At 37.1% G+C, this 18861-nt stretch overlaps 1 protein-coding gene and 1 long non-coding RNA gene across 3 annotated transcripts; one reads left to right on the top strand and one right to left on the bottom strand.

Moving 5' to 3' along the window:
- Positions 1 to 237: 237 nt before the first annotated feature.
- On the top strand, positions 238 to 11959 carry LOC107753206 (vesicle-associated membrane protein 7-like). Of its 2 annotated transcripts, XM_016569331.1 has the most exons (9): positions 238 to 262; positions 361 to 448; positions 2106 to 2276; positions 2362 to 2419; positions 4203 to 4340; positions 6053 to 6143; positions 6227 to 6294; positions 6373 to 6465; positions 10312 to 11959. In XM_016569331.1, exons 3-9 carry the CDS (start codon positions 2131 to 2133, stop codon positions 10378 to 10380), a joined length of 663 nt encoding a protein of 220 aa, XP_016424817.1. In that variant the 5' UTR covers positions 238 to 262; positions 361 to 448; positions 2106 to 2130; the 3' UTR covers positions 10381 to 11959. The 2 variants fall into 2 exon arrangements, with proteins under 2 accessions (XP_016424817.1, XP_016424816.1); XM_016569330.1 differs by lacking the exon at positions 238 to 262 and having other exon boundaries at positions 273 to 448.
- LOC107753207 (uncharacterized) lies at positions 10172 to 18499 on the bottom strand. The gene is made up of 3 exons (XR_001641442.1): positions 18102 to 18499; positions 13362 to 13368; positions 10172 to 10182 (listed from the first exon to the last, which is right to left on the bottom strand). It is a non-coding gene; the product is annotated as an uncharacterized LOC107753207 (long non-coding RNA).
- Positions 18500 to 18861: the final 362 nt, after the last annotated feature.

Here is an 18861-nt window from a genome sequence, read left to right as displayed (position 1 = left end):
GATATAAGATACTAGTATAAATACAATAAAAAGTTATTCTAATTATGATCAATATTTATATATTAAGTTTTAAAATTATTAACATTTTTATAAAGCCTACAAAAGACTGTTTGTTAAAGATTGCATAATTTTTACTTTATTTTATTTTCAAACACACACAGGCCTATAGAAAGATACATCAAAGAGATCCATGAAGAAAATGTGCGAATAACACAATTATCGTGCGCGCGTGTGACGCAAAGCGGAAGTCTCGTGGTCGCACGTATGTGACGCAACGCGGAACACAGTGACGTTTGGTGATTTTTCGGTTTAACACAGACCGGTGATATTTTTAACTGTAGTATTTATTTATGATTTCAGCCATGTTTGTCAGGCAATGAAAGTGCCGTTTATGCCACTCCGCCTTAAAGACATCGAAGAAAGCGGCGCTTCATCGTCAGCATTTCAGGTAACCGAGCAGATGATGATCGACTGATTAATCATCTCGTGAGATTGATCTATCGTTACTCAGCAGTCAGTTTTCATCAGATTCATCTGTTTTCTGATCGTGTCGGTGTCCTCGGCTCGATGACTGACGGCAGCTGTCGGTGTAGCTCGGTTATTAACTTCAGCAGAGCAAAATCAAGCACATATAAATACTAACATTAGTACATGCTAATACAGAGTGAACCGTGAGAACTAGCATCAAGTTGTATTGTTGTTTATTAGAATAATAAACGTTTGTCCAGTACATCTTAGTCATGTTGTCTAACCAATGTGCAGAAAAGCTGCCAGTGCAGGAGATGATATAGTCCTGAGAGATCTGGGCACAGCTTGGGTTCAGCTTTTAGAGTCTAGGTTTCATGATGCATTGAATCGAGTGGCAGATTTTTGCAGCACTAGCAGAAACTCAGAGAGGGAAGTTAAGGCAATGTCCCTTTGAGTGCTCTATGCTGTCAGTGTGAAACATGCAGGATGAAATAGTGTTGCCACTGCTGTAATCTGTGACCACATTGTCATGCAATTCATTTGTTATGAATACTAATACTCCATACAGTCAGTGTGACCCGATGCACTGCATTCTCAAACAGAATTTACTAATTGCAGGCAGTACAATTATTCATAATTTCTAATAGTTTTTTGTCTACCGGAAGTCACACTTATTTATTTATTTTTAAGTGCCATGGGAATATTGTGAGACATTTCAGTTAATATGTAATTTATTACTTGTTGCTAGTTACTCCTTTCAAAAGTAATAGTATTACTTCACTTATTACTTTAGTAGTAATTAGTTACATTACTTTACTTTTCCTTCACGCCCCACAGAAGCTGTAATTGTGTACCTTCCCCACAAAATTCTTCTGAAATGTTACTAACAATATATTTCTGCCTCATCATTTCACCAAAATCCACATTGGATCGCCGTCAGAAGTTATTACAGACACTCAAAGTAACTAATTAATTGTCATGTGTAGCTAATTGTAGCTATAATTTCTCTGTTATACCCAAACACGATTATATTCCACGATGTATTTTATAAAAATAAATCATATAAGTTCATAAGAAAATGTTTCATTTTCTAAAAAGGTTTTATATAATTCATATCAGGATCAGAGGGATGAGGGCAAGCCATGTAACACCAGAGTAAAGTAACGCCACGCACACAACAGTGTTCAGATCATCTGGTCTCTTCACAATATCAATGTAACGGCAATATTTCCATCCGCTGAATGTAAGCTTTTCCATATTCCGAGCTCGCCTGCTGCTCTGGAGACTTCATGTGTCTGTGCAAGTTATGAAAATTATTAAACTAAATCTAGGAATTACTGGATTGTTGGATTTTTAAATTAGCGGGGTTTTATGGATAGTAACTAATATTATTACTGAAATCTTAATAATTTAGTAATCAGTTATACTACTAGTTACTGCACGAAGTAGCCTAAGATTGTTACTGTAACTAGTTACTGACCAAAAGGCCACGAGATTATTGCCTTCTTTGTTTTGGGTCCTTTGATGCTGGCTCTTTCTACCATTGCAGATCACAAGGCATACCGTGTCATAAAATATAAACTGTGATGAAAGATGCAGTATTTTCAGGAATGCTCTCTATGGTGTGTGTGAATCAGTGTGGGATCAGCTGTGTTTGTGGCGATGGCTGTCCTGTTTGCGGTGGTGGCTCGAGGATCCACTGTCCTGGCTAAACACGCCTGCTTCTCTGGAAACTTCCTGGAGGTGACGGAACAGATCCTGGCCAAAATCCCCTCGGAAAACAACAGGCTGACGTATTCCCACGGCAGGTGCGTCTGAGACTGAGCTGTTGGGCTGTGAGTGTTCCCTGAGGCCCGCTCTGATGCTCTGTGTGTGCTTGCTGCTGTTTTCCAGCTATCTCTTCCACTACATCTGCCACGAGAGGATCGTGTATCTGTGCATCACCGATGACGTGAGTATCTGTGCTTCTGAGCTACTGATGTGTCCTTCATCAAGCTTTAATATGACTCGGGAACGACGAGGGATTGGCTCGCATGCAGGGCATCCTATTGAAATGATTAGTTCACCTCTCGAGTCGCTCGTTTGTTCCCATGGACACTATGCAGTCTGTGCCGGAAACAGAAATGATCAGTTCACTACTCAAGTATTCGGGTCTGAGTCGTTCTTTCTTTTGTCACGTGACCGGCTCGAAGACCTGGAGGGCAAAACATCCATAGAACTGCAGGACAAGCCTGTTTCACAGCCGCAGATATTTAGATCACCTCTCAGAAGAATAAAACAATGGTGTGTGAACAAAATGCAAGCCTGGTTTTCACTTAGGTTTATTTGTGTTACTAAACATATCAGATTACTCAATTGTGACCCTGTCTGTGAAATCCAGGCTAAAGTCTCAAAATCTAATTACGAGATAACAAGCATCAAAGTTTGATTTCAACCATTAATTCCACTATGATTTCAATCTTTGACATGGCCTTACTCAGTCAATATAAAAGATATAAAGGTTATATTTTCACAGAATGTTCTACATCTTTATGAAAGATGATTTTATGTAGAAAACAGTAAATCACAAAAAATGACTTTAGCTGGGTTTTCACAGGCAGGATCACAATTGTCAAAATAATCAGTAGATTACTTGCTTATTACCAAAATAATCATTAGTTACAGCCCTAGATTAGTTAAAATATTTCAAAACACAACTGCATTGTTTTACTTTTTGCAAATAAAAGACACATATTTTGTCATTGAGAATTTCTTTAAAATAGTATTAAAATATTGTCTCGTTCTAGTGAACCAAGTATCTGTATTTTGTCTCATCTCGTGAGCTAAGTGTATTGTCACACCCCTAGTTTTGATAAGCGGTGATATAGCTTGTAATTTTCCAAGTGTATGATATAGCTTTCATTCTTCAGGTCAACCATATATTCATGAAAATAAAAAAAATCAGTTTGAATAAGGAAAGCGATAGCTTTGTCATAGTATCCTTTCAAATGTTAAAGTTGCCACAGTCATTGCATGCTTTGCATGTGCTGCCCCCCGGAAAAAAGTTCAGGCTCAGGATTTGTTTTGCTTTAACCCCTGCATTGCGTTTATATTCCGGGTTCATCTGCTTGCCTGTACAAAATATACATCATCAATAAGGTGTTTACTGAATTTCGCCTTTTAATATCTGCGTTTTACTACATTACATTACATTACACAACCTTCCTTACAAACACGTTTACAGTTATGTGATGCTTTTCTGGTCTCAAATTGTAGCTTATTATTTCTCTCAATTTATACATTTGTATATTGATGGGTAACATAATGTGGCAAAAAGAGGCTTTAAACTTTAGCAGTATGATGAGGAAAATCACTCTGATAAGGCAAAGATACCTACATATAATAACAGCATGCAGTTATTGCAAATATGTAATGTTTGTATTTATTGTAAGATTATAGGCTACTGAGCCGGGAAGCAGGCACGTTACAAAAGAACAAACGACTCGAGAGGTGAACTAATCAATTCTGTTTCCGGGACAGACTGCATAGCTTAGTTTATGGGGAGGTGAGGTGATAAAAGAACAAACCATATGATAACAGTCTTATTTGAAACGTGTTGTGGACTTTGGCTATTAACATGCCTTTTAATTATATTCTGCTGAAATGAACGAAATGACTCGAAAAAGATTGGTTTATTTTGATGATTCAAAGTCAGTGAAATGACCGTATCTGTGAGCTGTGCGTCTCTCTTGCAGGAGTTTGAGCGCTCGCGTGCGTTCGGGTTCCTGAATGAGGTGAAGAAGCGCTTCCAGACCACCTACGGCTCGCGAGCTCAGACTGCGCTGCCCTACGCCATGAACAGCGAGTTCTCCAGCACGCTGGCTGCGCAGATGGTACTGCTTCATCTGTAAACACCACTGCCTGTTTATTCTGCGCTGTGTTTGTCTGTGTGGTTAGACAAAGAGGTAACTCAGTAGTGTATTGTTGTATGTTTGATCTACTCTCTTGATCGAAGACAAATTTCTCCTAAGGGAGATCATAAAAGAGAAACTTAAACTTAACTTAAACTTAGACAGGGGTTTGCACTAGGGCTGGGCAATTTGGCAAAAAAAATTAATCTCGATTTTTTTCAAACCTTTGACCGATTCTCGATTTTTAACTACTTGAAAATGTGACTACAACATGTTTCAAGTAACTTGTTCTGTATTAACCCTCTAGTTAAAGAAAATTATATTCCGAGTGCAGCACACATGAAGCTGTGAACATGATGTAAATGTTACACAAATCACTTGTTAAACATCTTTGCAGAAAAGATGCATGAACTATAACTACATCTTGTGCAAACGTGTCTTATATGTTCAGAAATAATACGAGGAAAATGGTTTAAAAAAACAAATCTCAAAAGTCAAGGTAATTCAAATTCAAAATGACTGACGGTATAACACCAGTAGACTATTATTAACTATAAATGTTCTGTAAAAACAATGAACAGCAGCTTTCAGTCTGTCGATTCACAAAGCTTATTGCGATTTATTGGATCGGAGGTGCGCTACAATGTTCCGTGTTTTGACTGAAAACAGGCTAGACTAATCGATTCTTGGCATTTAAGAATTAGGTTTTGTCAAAAATACGAATCGATTAAAATCGAGAAATCAATATTTTTTTTTACTCATCTCTGAGTAAGAACCGCCTTCTAAAGTCTCAGGATTTCTCAGAAACGCACTACATGCAATACAGAACATATCTAGAGCTGGTGGATGCAGAATACATCTGATCAAACCTCTTTGACCATCAGTTATCAGTTACGACATGCAGGTGAATCTACAGAGAAGCAGAGGCATACAGGTGCACTAGCTGAGCAAATGCGTACTTAAACTGTACTGTTTGTTTTGTTTTCAAGAACCATTACACCCCTAATGTACTTTCTTATTGTAAAGAATGAATTTGCAGTATTTGCAAAAAAGCTTTTGTTGCCTGCTGCTTGTGATTTTTCTCTACCACCTGGATGCTATCAAAAAATCAAATGTGTAAATTTGAGCCAAAATAGGATTACATGAAAGCCATTATATATGCATTCTATTGTAATAGTTAATAGTTAATTTGAATCACCAAAAAGCAAGTAAAATCGGTTGAATTCATAAAATTGTATCAACCCTAATAATTTTTAGAACTTTAACAGTGTATTAACCCTCTAGTTAAAGAAAATTATATTCCGAGTGCAGCACACATGAAGCTGTGAACATGATGTAAATGTTACACAAATCACTTGTTAAACATCTTTGCAGAAAAGATGCATGAACTATAACTACATCTTGTGCAAACGTGTCTTATATGTTCAGAAAACTTGTGATTTACAGTAAACGTACAACATTAATAGTCTCCTAGGAGCAGCTTCAGTGGTAATAATGCTGATGTAGATCCAAAATAAACAAAAAGTGGCGCTTCATCACTGCCAAAAATGTAAAAAAAATGTAAAAAAATCAGCTTTTGCTGCAACATGTTATAGGCATCCACTGACCCATGAGTCAGTTAAACATTGTGTTTTCATGATATTATCAGAAGGTCAGTATGTCATTATACACATGTGCTTCGCTGTTATTGCTAGAAACATCACTCGGATCCCAAAGGCTCAGACAGACTGACTGAAACACAGATGCATGTAGACGACTTGAAAGGCATTATGGTCCGGAACATCGGTGAGACTCGGTCACTTTATTCAGTTGTTATAAATGTCAGCGGTGACTTTTGAGTGAACATGTGCTGCGTTGTGTTGCTGTAGATCTCGTCGCTCAGAGAGGAGAGAGACTTGAGCTGCTCATCGATAAAACAGAGAACCTGATGGATTCTGTGAGTTTCTGTTTTAAACTTTAGTTTGTCACTTTATGGTGTTATGTATGCTGATGATTATTCCTCTTGTATGTGCAGTCCGTCTCCTTTAAAACTACGAGCCGTAATCTGGCCCACGCCATGTGTATGAAGAACCTGAAGTTAACCGTCATTGTCGTAGTAGTGGTGCTGGTAAGTTCTGGAGCTCACCGTAGATAAAACATCACAGTCCAGTAACAGACAACCCTGAGAGAAACACAGCAATAACAGCTGGATCTCAGTGTGTGTGTGTGTTTATCCTCTGATATTGTGTAGAAGAGCGATCCCCCCCCCATTTCAACCAAACAGCAGATGTTGCAATATACATCCAAAATGTTTCACGTCATGTCACTTTTATTTATATGGAACTTTATACAATACAGATTGTTTCAAAGCAGCTTCACAGTGATGAACAGGAAAATTCAGTAATACAAACTGAATTAATTTCTGCTGTAAAGCAGCTCAAAAAAGACTATGCTGTAAAAGAGAAATACAAATTAAGTTCAAAATAATCAAGTCATGTTCTCCACACTGTTTCACTAAATAAAACCCAAGGAAGAAGGATATGTAATACTTGCATAAACATTTTTCACTCCATCTTCTGCTGTTTTTCGATCCCGTTCTTTCTCTTGTTTTTGTCTCACTGTGTTTACTGCTATGAGCATGAATAAATAGGGATGTAACGGTATCAAAATCTCACGATACGGTATTATTGCGATATGAAGTCCACGGTACGATATTTATTACGATATTTAAAAAGAAAAAAGACAAATGGAGGATTAGAAAAAAAAATAACATTTTGTTCATTTTAAAGTTAAATTATTCTATCTAATGCACTTTGAGAGTTAAAAAATTAAGAGCGCCAACCCATGTTCTTAACTAAGATAACAGTGAATTGACTTGTACCTGAACTTTAAAGAGGACTCAACCCTCTTTTTATTTGTGATCATCTGTCTCAGTCTAAATTACATTCACACTGGTGTTTGAGAAGCCAAACTAATTAGAATAGAATAATAATAATAATAACAATTAAAAATACTGACTCCACAAACATGGAAAACAGCGATAACGGCATTTACCTGTTGTCTGCAGCCTTGTGTTCTTTTCTCAGCCTCGATGATATTGAACACTGCAAGTTGTCATAGAAGTTTTAGATTTAGTTTTTGTGCTCTTTTAATCGCGCACATTGTGCGTTTACATTCCATCTTCGTTATCACGAAACCCACGACACGCAACAAAAACAGCTCCGGACACTGCGTGCTCCATTCACTGGTTGTTGACGTTTGTAAATGCCGCGAATAAAGACATCGCTGTCGGTGCGAATGCAACCGAGAAAACGGCCCGAGGGAGAAATTGTTTCTTTAGGAACGACCCTGCTGGCTAGTTCCTAGAACTGCGCGGTGTGAAAGCCCCTAACGTATTTCATTGTAACAAGGGTTGGTGGCACTGGGTGGTAGTCATTGAGACAGCTCACCACTTCAGCACAAGGATAAAGATGGTGATGAAAGCAGGTAGGTGCTAGTTCAGTTTTTTAAGGAGGTGTTAAAAATGCACAAAAAGACGGCAGTCAGTGAGTTCTGGATTTCTGTCTGGACCAGCAGCATTGCGAATGTTGACTTGGTTAAAAGTGTCTTCACGTCTGCTACAGAGACAGTGAGACTGGTGTCTGCAGGAGTGTGCATTGGAGGATCATTATTTGTGACCCTGCAGCACAAAAGCAGTGTTAAGTCGCTGGGGTATATTTGTAGCAATAGCCAAAAATACAATGTATGGGTCAAAATTATAGATTTTTCTTTTATGCCAAAAATCATTAGGATATTAAGTAAAGATCATGTTCCATGAAGATATATTGTAAATTTGCTACCGTAAATATAATAAAACTTAATTTTTGATTAGTAATATGCATTGCTAAGAACTTAATTTGGACAACTTTAAAGATGATTTTCTCAATATTTAGATTTTTTTGCACCCTCAGATTCCAGATTTTCAAATAGTTGTATCTCAGCCAAATATTGTCCGATCCTAACAAACCATACACCAATGGAAAGCTTATTTATTCAGCTTTCAGATGATGTATAAATCTCAATTTCAAAAAATTGACCCTTATGACTGGTTTTGTGCTCCATGGTCACATTTGTATTAAAGATTCCCTTCCCCTTTATTCCCATTTCGTTCCATGTTTCCAGGTTGAAGCGCACTGGTTCATGTATCTTATTGCAGATTTCAGGAGTAATCAATGGTTTCTGGTTATCAAATGAGCAAACTGTTTTATTAGGTATGCAGTCTCTTATGTAGTACCGAATGAAGTGTGACCACTGTGGCATATCATTAGCTATGTTCCCATCCAAAGTTAGGAATTGAATTAATGTGCAAAATTGGGATATCGCGTAAAACATTTTTGAAGAGAACAAAATCGTCACTTCCGGATTAACTTTCGTTAAATATCACGAAGAAAAATGAAATTTGCTGCAGTAGGAGAAGGCACTGTATATAATACGTTTTGTATACTATAAATTACGAGCTTCAGAGCACGCAGACCAATCTTATTTTTGGAGTCTGCTGTTTGGGAACCCAGTTCTGGGAGTTAATTATAACGAAGCACTTTGACGAGACTTTGCTCAAGCATTTTAGAATGACAAAACTAGCATTTCAGATGCTGTGAAACGAGATCGGTCTGTTGGTTGGTCCAGTTTTATGCTGTCCCATTGCAAAGTCACATGTCTTTATTGATGCGCATTAAGGAATTTATTCGGTAAAAGTGTTTCCTCCATAGTTTATGCGCATGGTTTCTTGCCGGATAAGAAATTTATCCGACTTAGTTGAGCGCATAAGTTTTTTTATGCACATTTTTAGAATTTATGCATATCTTGGCATTTCCATCCAGCGTTTTTTATGCAATATCCCAAAATGCACATAAAAATAGGTGGATGGAGACATAGCTATTGATCGTCTCTAAGCCTATCCCAATCCAGTCTCCTCTCACACTCCTTCATGTGAGGTGTAAGAGTGCTCGAGGATGTTTAGGCCTCTGGTGAGGCAGGAGACATGTTGGTAATATTTTGGGTAAATATTCATGAAATTGGATCATCTTCGGCCAGCTATGAACACATCATGCCAGGACCAGCTGGGACTGAAACATGGATTTATCAAGAGTCTTTTAGAGTTGCTTTACAGCAGTCTCTGTTGAGTTTCCATCATTGATTCTGTTATTTCTCTGTATTGTACAAAGTATATGTGACCCTAGAGCACAAAACCAGTCATAAGGGTCAATTTTTTGAAATTGAGATGCATGCATCATCTGAAAGCTGAATAAATAAGCTTTCCATTGATGTATGGTTTGTTAGGATAGGACAATATTTGACTGAGATACAACTATTTGAAAATCTGGAATCTGAGGGTGCAAAAAAATCTAAATATTGAGAAAATCATCTTTAAAGTTGTTCAAATGAAGTTCTTAGCAATGCATATTACTAATCAAAAATTAAGTTTTGATATATTTACGGTAGGAAATTTACAAAATATCTTCATGGAACATGATCTTTACTTAATATCCTAATGATTTTTGGCATAAAAGAAAAATGTATAATTTTGACCCATACAATGTATTGTTGGCTATTGCTACAAATATACCCCAGCGACTTAAGACTGCTTTTGTGCTCCAGGGTCACATATATAAAATAAAGGTGACTTGACGTGATTTATGATGTTATTTTTGATCCACATGCTCACTTTACTGTACTTTTTTCCACAAGTGCCTACAGTTCTCCAAATGTTTTGGAGATGGTGATATTGCAGTTTGGTGTTTATGATGCTATCATGTATAAATGCCATCATGGGTTTTCCTTTATTACCTCCTGTTTTTGCATTGAACTATTGCAATGAAGGCTGTTAAATGTCCACTGGCTCTTAGTGGATATGCATGTGAGGAGGCCAGATGAACTTTAGCCAGTCATTGCTGTTAAATAACACGTTCTTCCGGGCTTTGTCTTGTGGTCTCAGGTGGTGCTGTATTTTATCGTGACGGCCGCGTGTGGAGGATTCAGCTGGCCGAACTGTCGGAAGCAGTAGATTCTCCCTCAGTATGTGAGCGCACTCGTTCTGCTCATCTGACTAGAGCCTCACAAACACAGCACAGCACTGAACTCCTGCTGTGTTTCCGGTGCTGTTCCAAACAATACTTCAGCATCATCGCCTTCCCATGTTGATCGCTATCGGATATTTTTGAGTCTTTGGGTTCTTTTCACCATGTTGTAATGCAGTTCATCTACATGAAGAATTTAAGGGGATTTATTCTGTTTAGTTTTAGAAAGTGCCATAAAAGTATCATAAAAGTTGTCCGTATGACTTGTGCACTGTATTCAGTGTTTACTATACAGTGTATACTAGCTTTATGTGAGGAACGAAACTGAAGTCATTATTGACCTCTTCATTATTGTAGAGCTTAATTCTCATTTGCTGTTGCATTTTGCAGACGCTGCACATGCCAGTCTGTCACATTACATGCGGGACACATCCAAATGTACATTTTTTAACACATTCATTATTATTATTAAAGTACAAATAGTTAGTTGAGATATTTAAGTACTTGAATAGTGAATTTCAGTTGGGTTTGTTTCTTCCACAAAGCTATTGTAAGACTTGGCATATCGTGTGTGTGTGTGTTATGGACTACTTTTATGATACACCAGTTTTATGATCTGTGTCCTATTTTATTGCATGGAAAAGCAGTGTAAATCATCCACTAACCTCCTCGGTTTTGTGTGTTTCATGGAGGAAAGTAAAGCAGGACTGGAACGACATGAGGCTGAGAATATGAGTGCATGACTTTTCTAGTTTTTGGTGAACTACTCAAGCCAGCGGTTACTAATCCTCTTCATAACTTACAGAGCAATGAAATAGAAACTGATGAGTTTTGAGAGCGATGACCTGGCACTTGTGTTTGCGCTGTTTTAATTAGGTTTGCTTACAACAGTCATGATATGTATGTAATCATTTACATTTATAGTTAGCTTACTAAATGTATTTTCTACAGAATGAACTAATGTCAGTCACCAAGATTGTGATTGATTGATTATTGAGTAGCATATGAAGTAGTTTGTCTACTTTACAGTAGTCGTGTGATATTGTTCGCACAGCGCAGAGCTAATTGAATTCAAAAACTGCATGTTTTTGGGTGAATCTCGCAAAACCTGTCAATGTTTCAGCCTAAATTAACGAGCAAATTATATTGTGCGTAAAGAAAATGAAGCTGGATCATGATGAGGCCTTGTTATTTTTCATTGACGTATTGAGCACATTTTCCTAAAATTATCACATGAAAAAGAAATAATGAATCATGTATAAGCTTCTAATTCTCACATGAAATACAACAGATACACAGAATAGTAAACAACCATGTATAGAAAACAGAATATAGAGCTACATCCAAGTATAGAGTGTGATGTGCAGGAATGGAGCCAGTATGTACAGGCAATGTGAATACATTTGAATTTACATATTGTATTTAAGCTTAAAGTGCTGTGAAAAGTTTGTACACCATAAAAAGTGGTTTTGTTTTCCCCCCCCAGCATATTGAGACATACAAAAGACACTTGGAATGTACATTTTGTAATGATGTGTACAGCTTAAATAAACAAAAATGCCTATATCATGTGTTGAAAAAGTTGGTACATCCTACATTGATCTACGCTAATTAGTCCAGTTATTTTTATTAATGTAGCACTTCACAAATTCATGTGATAAATATACATACATATATGTACAACATATGCACTAATTATCATTTTGTAGCAGTAAATGAAGCGGTATCATATTGATCACAATTGGGGTACCGCAAGGCTCAGCACTAGGACCATTGTTTTTACACTTCACATGCTACCCTTGAGAGATATCGCACAGTGTTAGTTTTCACTGTTACGCTGACGATACTCAGCTCTATATTTCCCCGATGACTGACGAAACATACTAATTAGCTAAATTACAGTCTTTGCTAACACACTATAACTGATTCATCTGGCCCAATTTCCCAAAACATTTATTAAATACAATTTTCCGGGTTTGCGTGTTTTCACTGTTATACGCTCGGGGGTGCTATTACGCATCTCCTGAATGAGTCCAGAATGTCCCGATCAAAAACACAGACCAGGAAGACAGACACGAACAATCTCATATGTAAGCATATGCATATGAAAAATAATGTGATCATCAACACTAACCGCATATAAATGAAAACTGCCTAAATGTCGATCCAGAAAGTGTTATAGACCTGTGCAAGCTTTGGGAGGACTGATGGAAGCCATCTGCTGCATCTTTGCTTTGATAATATTACTGAATATGATCCAGATGTAGTATTTGATAAATATGCAATTTTCTCAGGTTTTTGCTCAAAATGTTGCTTTGTTAATGAAACGTACCTAGTATCAAAGGATAGTTCACCCAAAAAATGTTTTCACTGTTATACACTTGGGGGTGCTATTACACATCTCCTGAATGGGTCTGAAATGTCCCGATCAAAAACACAGGCAAGGAAGACGCAGAAACGACCGATCTCATATGCATATGAAAAATAATAATGATCATCAACATCAACAATAAACCGTGTATAAGTGAAAACTGCCTAATGTTACAGAGTAAAATGTCTTTCGAGGAAGTGGTAAAGGACTGTGCAAGCTTTGTCGGTGCTGAACGAAGCGACACCTTTGCTTTGATTATTGGACTGAATATGATCCAGAAGTAGTATTTGATAAAAATGCAATTTTCTCAGCTTTTTGCTCAAAATGTTGCTTTTTTTTTTAATGAAACCTACCTACATTCAAGTGTTGATAAAAAAAGAATGCTTGAAGCTAGAATAAAGCTGATTTTTTTAAAGTAGAGGCTGTTTTTTATTTTGATGTATTGCATGTTCAGATATTCATAAAACTAAATATTCTGGGGGCCGTGAAATTTTAGTGAAAATCATCAAAAATGCTGGCGGTGGCTGGCAACTTTTTTCAAAAATGCTGGTGGGGAAAGAGTTAATTCAGAGAAAACAGAGGTGTTAATTATTGGACTAAAAGTCTTCATATGTAATAAACTAAAATACTAACTCTTGATGTCTGCTCAGTCAGGTCTTCATCATCAGGTAGGAATCTGGGTGTGCTACTTGATAGCTATTTGTCATTTGAAAGCCACATTTCTAGCATTTGTAAAACCTGTTTTTCTATCTTAACTCTTTCCCCTCGGGCATTTTTTTTTTTTTTAAGTTGCCAGTCACTGGCAGAATGTTTTCATTTTTCACAAAGCTCTCATGGCCCCTAGAATATTTGTTGTATGAATATCTGAACATGCAGTAAGTCAAAAGAAAGAGCACAGCCTTCTCTCTTAAACAAACCCCATTTTATTCTAGTTTAATGCATTCTTTTTCATGCAATATTGAAGTGTTTCACCAATGCCTTTCTTTCATAATTTTATCATTCTTGTACATCTTTATTTAAAAATATAAAAAAGTTCATCTTCAGAGGCTATTTTTAACCCCCAAAATGTTCTTATGTTTTTAGAAATTAGTATAAAGCACAAGTGCATGAAGTGATGATTAAAGCTATGCTGAAAATCATAATTTCACATAAATGTATTGTTATATAACAGCGGGAAACATTCAGTGCAATCAGAGGCGTCATGCCCATTCAAAGTGCCCCCTCAGATTTTTGAGCCAAGTGGATTTTGAATGCAGCTTCCAAAAGACAAAAAATAGCCTATTAATATTTTCTGTATTTAATACAATCACACCGGCGTGATTAGACCGTTCAGCGCGTCATATCATCAGCTGCTAAAAGCATTTTTATAGAAATTGGCAAATAAAATCAATAAATCCTGCATAAATCTGAAAATGGCCACACAAAAACGAAGGCCTGATACTAGAGACAAATGTAATGTGGAACGAGCATACTCACTCACGTACATACACACACACACACACACCATTCATACAAATACCTCAAACAACAAAAACAAATTCTAACCTTTGAGAAAAATACTGTTTTTAATGTATTTTATAATGTTTAAGCATATATTTGCAAAATATATCTCAGAAAAGTTGTGAGAGTAGCAGTTAGCCACTTCCAGAAAAATGAATGGATCTCTATGGGCCTCTGCTGGATATATATGTTCATTACACTCTTTTTTTTTTAAAAACTGTAATTTCTACAAGTTTTTCTCTAACCAGCAGATGGCAGAATTCTACACCTAACACCTAGATCAATATCCAGAAACAACTTAAATCAGATTTAGATAATTTAAATGATTTTTTCATGAAAATGTAATATTTCACATGCAAGCTAATGGTGTAGTTGAGGATTTTTGTGGTAAATAGGTACAAAAGTACTTCTCATCTGTACATTAAAGCTGTGTTTTGGGAGATATGAAGTAAACAAAACAAAACAAAAAAAGATATATTATTTGTATGATTAAAAATTTATATTTTTTTTACAATTACTCTAATGGTATTGAGTCAATATGACCCCAAAATTGATAGTGTAAACAGGAAATGAGAACCATATGAGGGTTAAGTCACATGACATTTGCATGTTTATCCAAAACACTTCATTCCCACCTGCTGAAGTGCTCCAGAAATTGCTCTATTAACCTCATCTCTACACATCTCTTCTCAAGGAGGATTAGATATTTTTATTCACAATTTAACTTGATCTAACATAGTTTTACTGTAAATTGAGAAAATATGAATGTTTCCATACGGCAACGCTGTACCTCAGTGGAGTTGCAGTCATGTATTTCCCCATTGGGATTTTTTATAGATAGTAGCATCAATGATAGGATTGCAGTTATTTATTTATTTGAAGTGTTTATTGCAGTGTAGTTGAATTCATAACAGAATTATTTCTTCTTTTCAGAAAATGAATAAAGCAATATTTTACAGAAAGTCCAATAGGAAGAGTGCAGAGTTAGCTCTTCCATGCGATGAGAGCGAGGATGAGTTCAATGATAGGGATCTACTCGTTTTTGGTTTGCATGAGTTCGGACTATATACATCTGTCAATTTCTAAAAGAAATGTGCATTTAAATAGAAAAGAAACTCTGCTTTTTTTTTTTTTACCATTTTCCACTGTGGTACAGCGTTGCCATAGCAACGTTTCCCAAGCTGTTGATTTCATCTGGTTTGCTGATGTTGCACTCAATCATGACAATGAAATCACAGAAGAAAATCATCGTGTCAATAATGTTCTTTAATGTCAATATGTACATCACCTGAAAGAAAAATAAAATTTTAAAAATAAGTGAAATAAATACAATATGATACAATTTCCACAATGTCTTTAAAAAGTTTTATGGAATATTTTTTTCCCTCCATCTGGAGCAGAGAGATGCGATTTCGTGGATCCAATCTCATCTACATCTTCATTCACCTCATTCGACTTTATAAATATAGATTTATTTCTCCACCTTTTGCTCATGTACTTCCCATTCAACAAAAGGCAAAGAGCGGTCCGAGACGGGAACAGACGAGCCTCAGTGCAAATGTGCTCAGGGATCCTCACAAACACATGATGAACGAGACTATATACACTGAGTGCTTCTGAGGTAATGCCATGTGGTCCGCAACACTAACGGGACATGAAGGGGCTCACAGATGGAGAACGAGAGAAACGCGCAGGTCAGAACCGTATCGTGCCTGTTTTAGGACCGTTAAGATGCTTCTGCACGGTAACACTGTTGACAGTTCACCTCATTTTAGGCGTATTCATCCAATTCTCATCTCATCTGCTTCTCATACACTAAAAGGTGAAGTCCACTTCCAGAATACAAATTTCCTGATCATTTACTCAGCCCCATGTCATCCAAGATGTTCATGTCGCGGTGTCTTCAGTCGCAAAGAAATTAAGATTTTTGAGGAAAACACTTCAGGATTTTTCTCCATATAGTGGACTTCAATGGTGCTCAACGGGTTAAAGGTCCAAAATGCAGTTTCAGTGCAGCTTCAAAGAGATCTACACTAGACAAACGATTGGTTATAAATATGAATTCTTTCAGAAAATAACCAATCGTTTGGCTAGATAAGGCCCTAGATAAGTGTAGAGCTCTTTGAAGCTGCACTGAAACTGCATTTTGAACCTTTAACCCGTTAAGCACCATTGAAGTCCACTATATGGAGAAAAATCCTGCAGTGTTTTCCTCAAAAATCTTAATTTCTTTGCAACTGAAGACACCGACATGAACATCTTGGATGACGTGGCTGAGTAAATGAGGAAATTTGTATTCTGGAAGTGAACTAATCGTTTGAAGTGGGAAAACTAGACATCATTTCACATGTGAAGTACTCAGAAGAAGGTTGTATTTCCTGTAGCACACACTGGAGAATTGAGCCAAGATAAATCCTGATATTAATAGGAAATCTGTGAGAAAAGGGCTTGTTCTTAATGGTCCTACAAACAGGCTCTATATGATGTGGAGATTTCTTCAGGAGATCTGGGTGTGGAGGGCAAGAGCGTCCGAGCGGCTCGCTAACACGGGATGAGAGATGGAGCTGGTGTTCTTCCCTCTACCAGAGAGAAGCAGAAGGGCGCTCCTGAAGAGAACGCCGAGCTCCTCAGGACATGTCTGCAGACGTCAGCTTCTTCATGTTCCTGCGCTGGGCCAGACTGGAGGCAGCCACCGGCTCCAGAACCGGCTTACACGTCTTGTGGTTCAGAGCCGAGTACGTGGCGGCCATCGCTCCCTACGAGACACACCACACACTCATACTCCATATATGCCAAAACATTCAAATCTACAGGTTTCAGAACGTTTATTCTCGATTTTTAACTACTTGAAAATGTGACTACAACATGATTCAAGTAACTTGTTCTGTATTAACCCTCTAGTTAAAGAAAATTATATTCCGAGTGCAGCACATGATGTGAATGTTACACAAATCACTTGTTAAATATCTTTGCAGAAAAGATGCATGAACTACAACTACATCTTGTGCAAACTTGTCTTATACATATTATATGTGAGTGTGAGACTCGTGCAGAAATCAACAGCACTCGCAGAAAATTATAGACGCATAATGCGGTAGTAAAAAAATATATTTATAATATATAATTATGTTAAGCAGCATTAGCCTACACGAACAAGATGTTTCCCCGAATATCAAAACGATTGCAATGTGACACTGATTTTATATAATAGTAGTTAAAATTAGATTACATTTTAGACATAATATTGACTGGTTTTGCTCAATTTCGCAGACAAAAATCGGCCCGATCAAAGCCACAGCAGAACTGTTGTGTGTCTCCGAGTAACACAGCGGTGTTTCGTTACTGAATGAATCCACGCTTTTGAACGAATCGAGCGAGTCAATGATTCAGTGGCCCATTCATAAAGACAGCAGTCACTTGCCTTGTTTCTGAATGAATCAGCCGTTTGAATGAATGACTAAACTCACTCATTTTGCCGCCACCTACTGGTGGTTTGGTTTCATATTTAAAAGTACCATTGTATATTTCCTAACATGTCTTATTTGTGTTTTTAAAATATATTTAAACATTAATTTTATACAATTATTTATGCATTTGAAGTTTTGCAGTGTAATGCATCTATGGCAGCTCAGCTTCATCAAACAGTCTGAGTAAATACATCTAATGCTTCAGATGCAGCTTCTGTGTTTGCGGCAGTGGAAAGATGGAGTTTGTTCAGCTCTACAGTTTTTTAATTGATTTAATGTATTGAAACAATGTAAGAATTTGATGTGAAAGATGACATACATTTAATAAGGTTAAGGAAAAAATTACTATTTATAAACAGTGGGGAATGACATCTGATTTTTGTTTGTATATGCTGTCAAATGTAGTTCTTGGAAAGAAAATCGGAATTGGCAGGTCACAAAAAAAATCGGAATAGGCCAAGAAAATTGCCATCAGTGCATCTCTAAATATCAGACATACAGTAGTTGTTACAGGTTTTTTATTCGACTGCGCTGCTTTTCCATTGTTTTTTCTATGTAACATGGACGCGTTTGACTGTTGCGATCACGTCTTTTGCATGAAACGGCAGTCTAAAAATGTGGTGCTCACGTTAAAAGAAGTTTATTCCTATCTTCTTGTATGTTTTTCCTATTCCACTGCTCGCGTCGCATCTCTGTCAACACAAAAGCGCATTCTGTGTGATATGAGCGTGTCACGCCACATTCACACTGGGTGTCAGCGTTAACGCTTGATGGAGGGCGTTTCTGAAGCTTGGTGCGTTGTTGTTGTGATCATAAACTGTATGGATGTGATTACACGCAATACACGGAGCTTTTCCCTCACCATTGTACCGCGCTGCTTTTGCAAGCCTCCGTGAAAACGTTTCAGCTTTTATTTTCCTTTTTCGCCCTGAAGAAGATATCACAGGTTCATCAAGTTCGTCTAAATTCATCCTTCATCCTATTATCCATCCTCGATCACTTTTAGTCAGCTTTGAAAAGACGTGCTAGCTGAGAGGAGTTTCGTCAAAGTGAAAGTAGCCTTGTCACCTGACCTGAATACAGCGTGCTCGCTAAAATGGACTTATCGGCTTCTGTTCAAAAACAACAAG

Source organism: Sinocyclocheilus rhinocerous, unplaced genomic scaffold (genome assembly GCF_001515625.1).
Source record: "Sinocyclocheilus rhinocerous isolate Xijiao unplaced genomic scaffold, SAMN03320098_v1.1 scaffold1402, whole genome shotgun sequence".
NCBI classification, from domain to species: domain Eukaryota; kingdom Metazoa; phylum Chordata; class Actinopteri; order Cypriniformes; family Cyprinidae; genus Sinocyclocheilus; species Sinocyclocheilus rhinocerous.
Note: the sequence above shows the minus strand (reverse complement) of the source record. Positions and strands in the feature narration are given on the sequence as shown.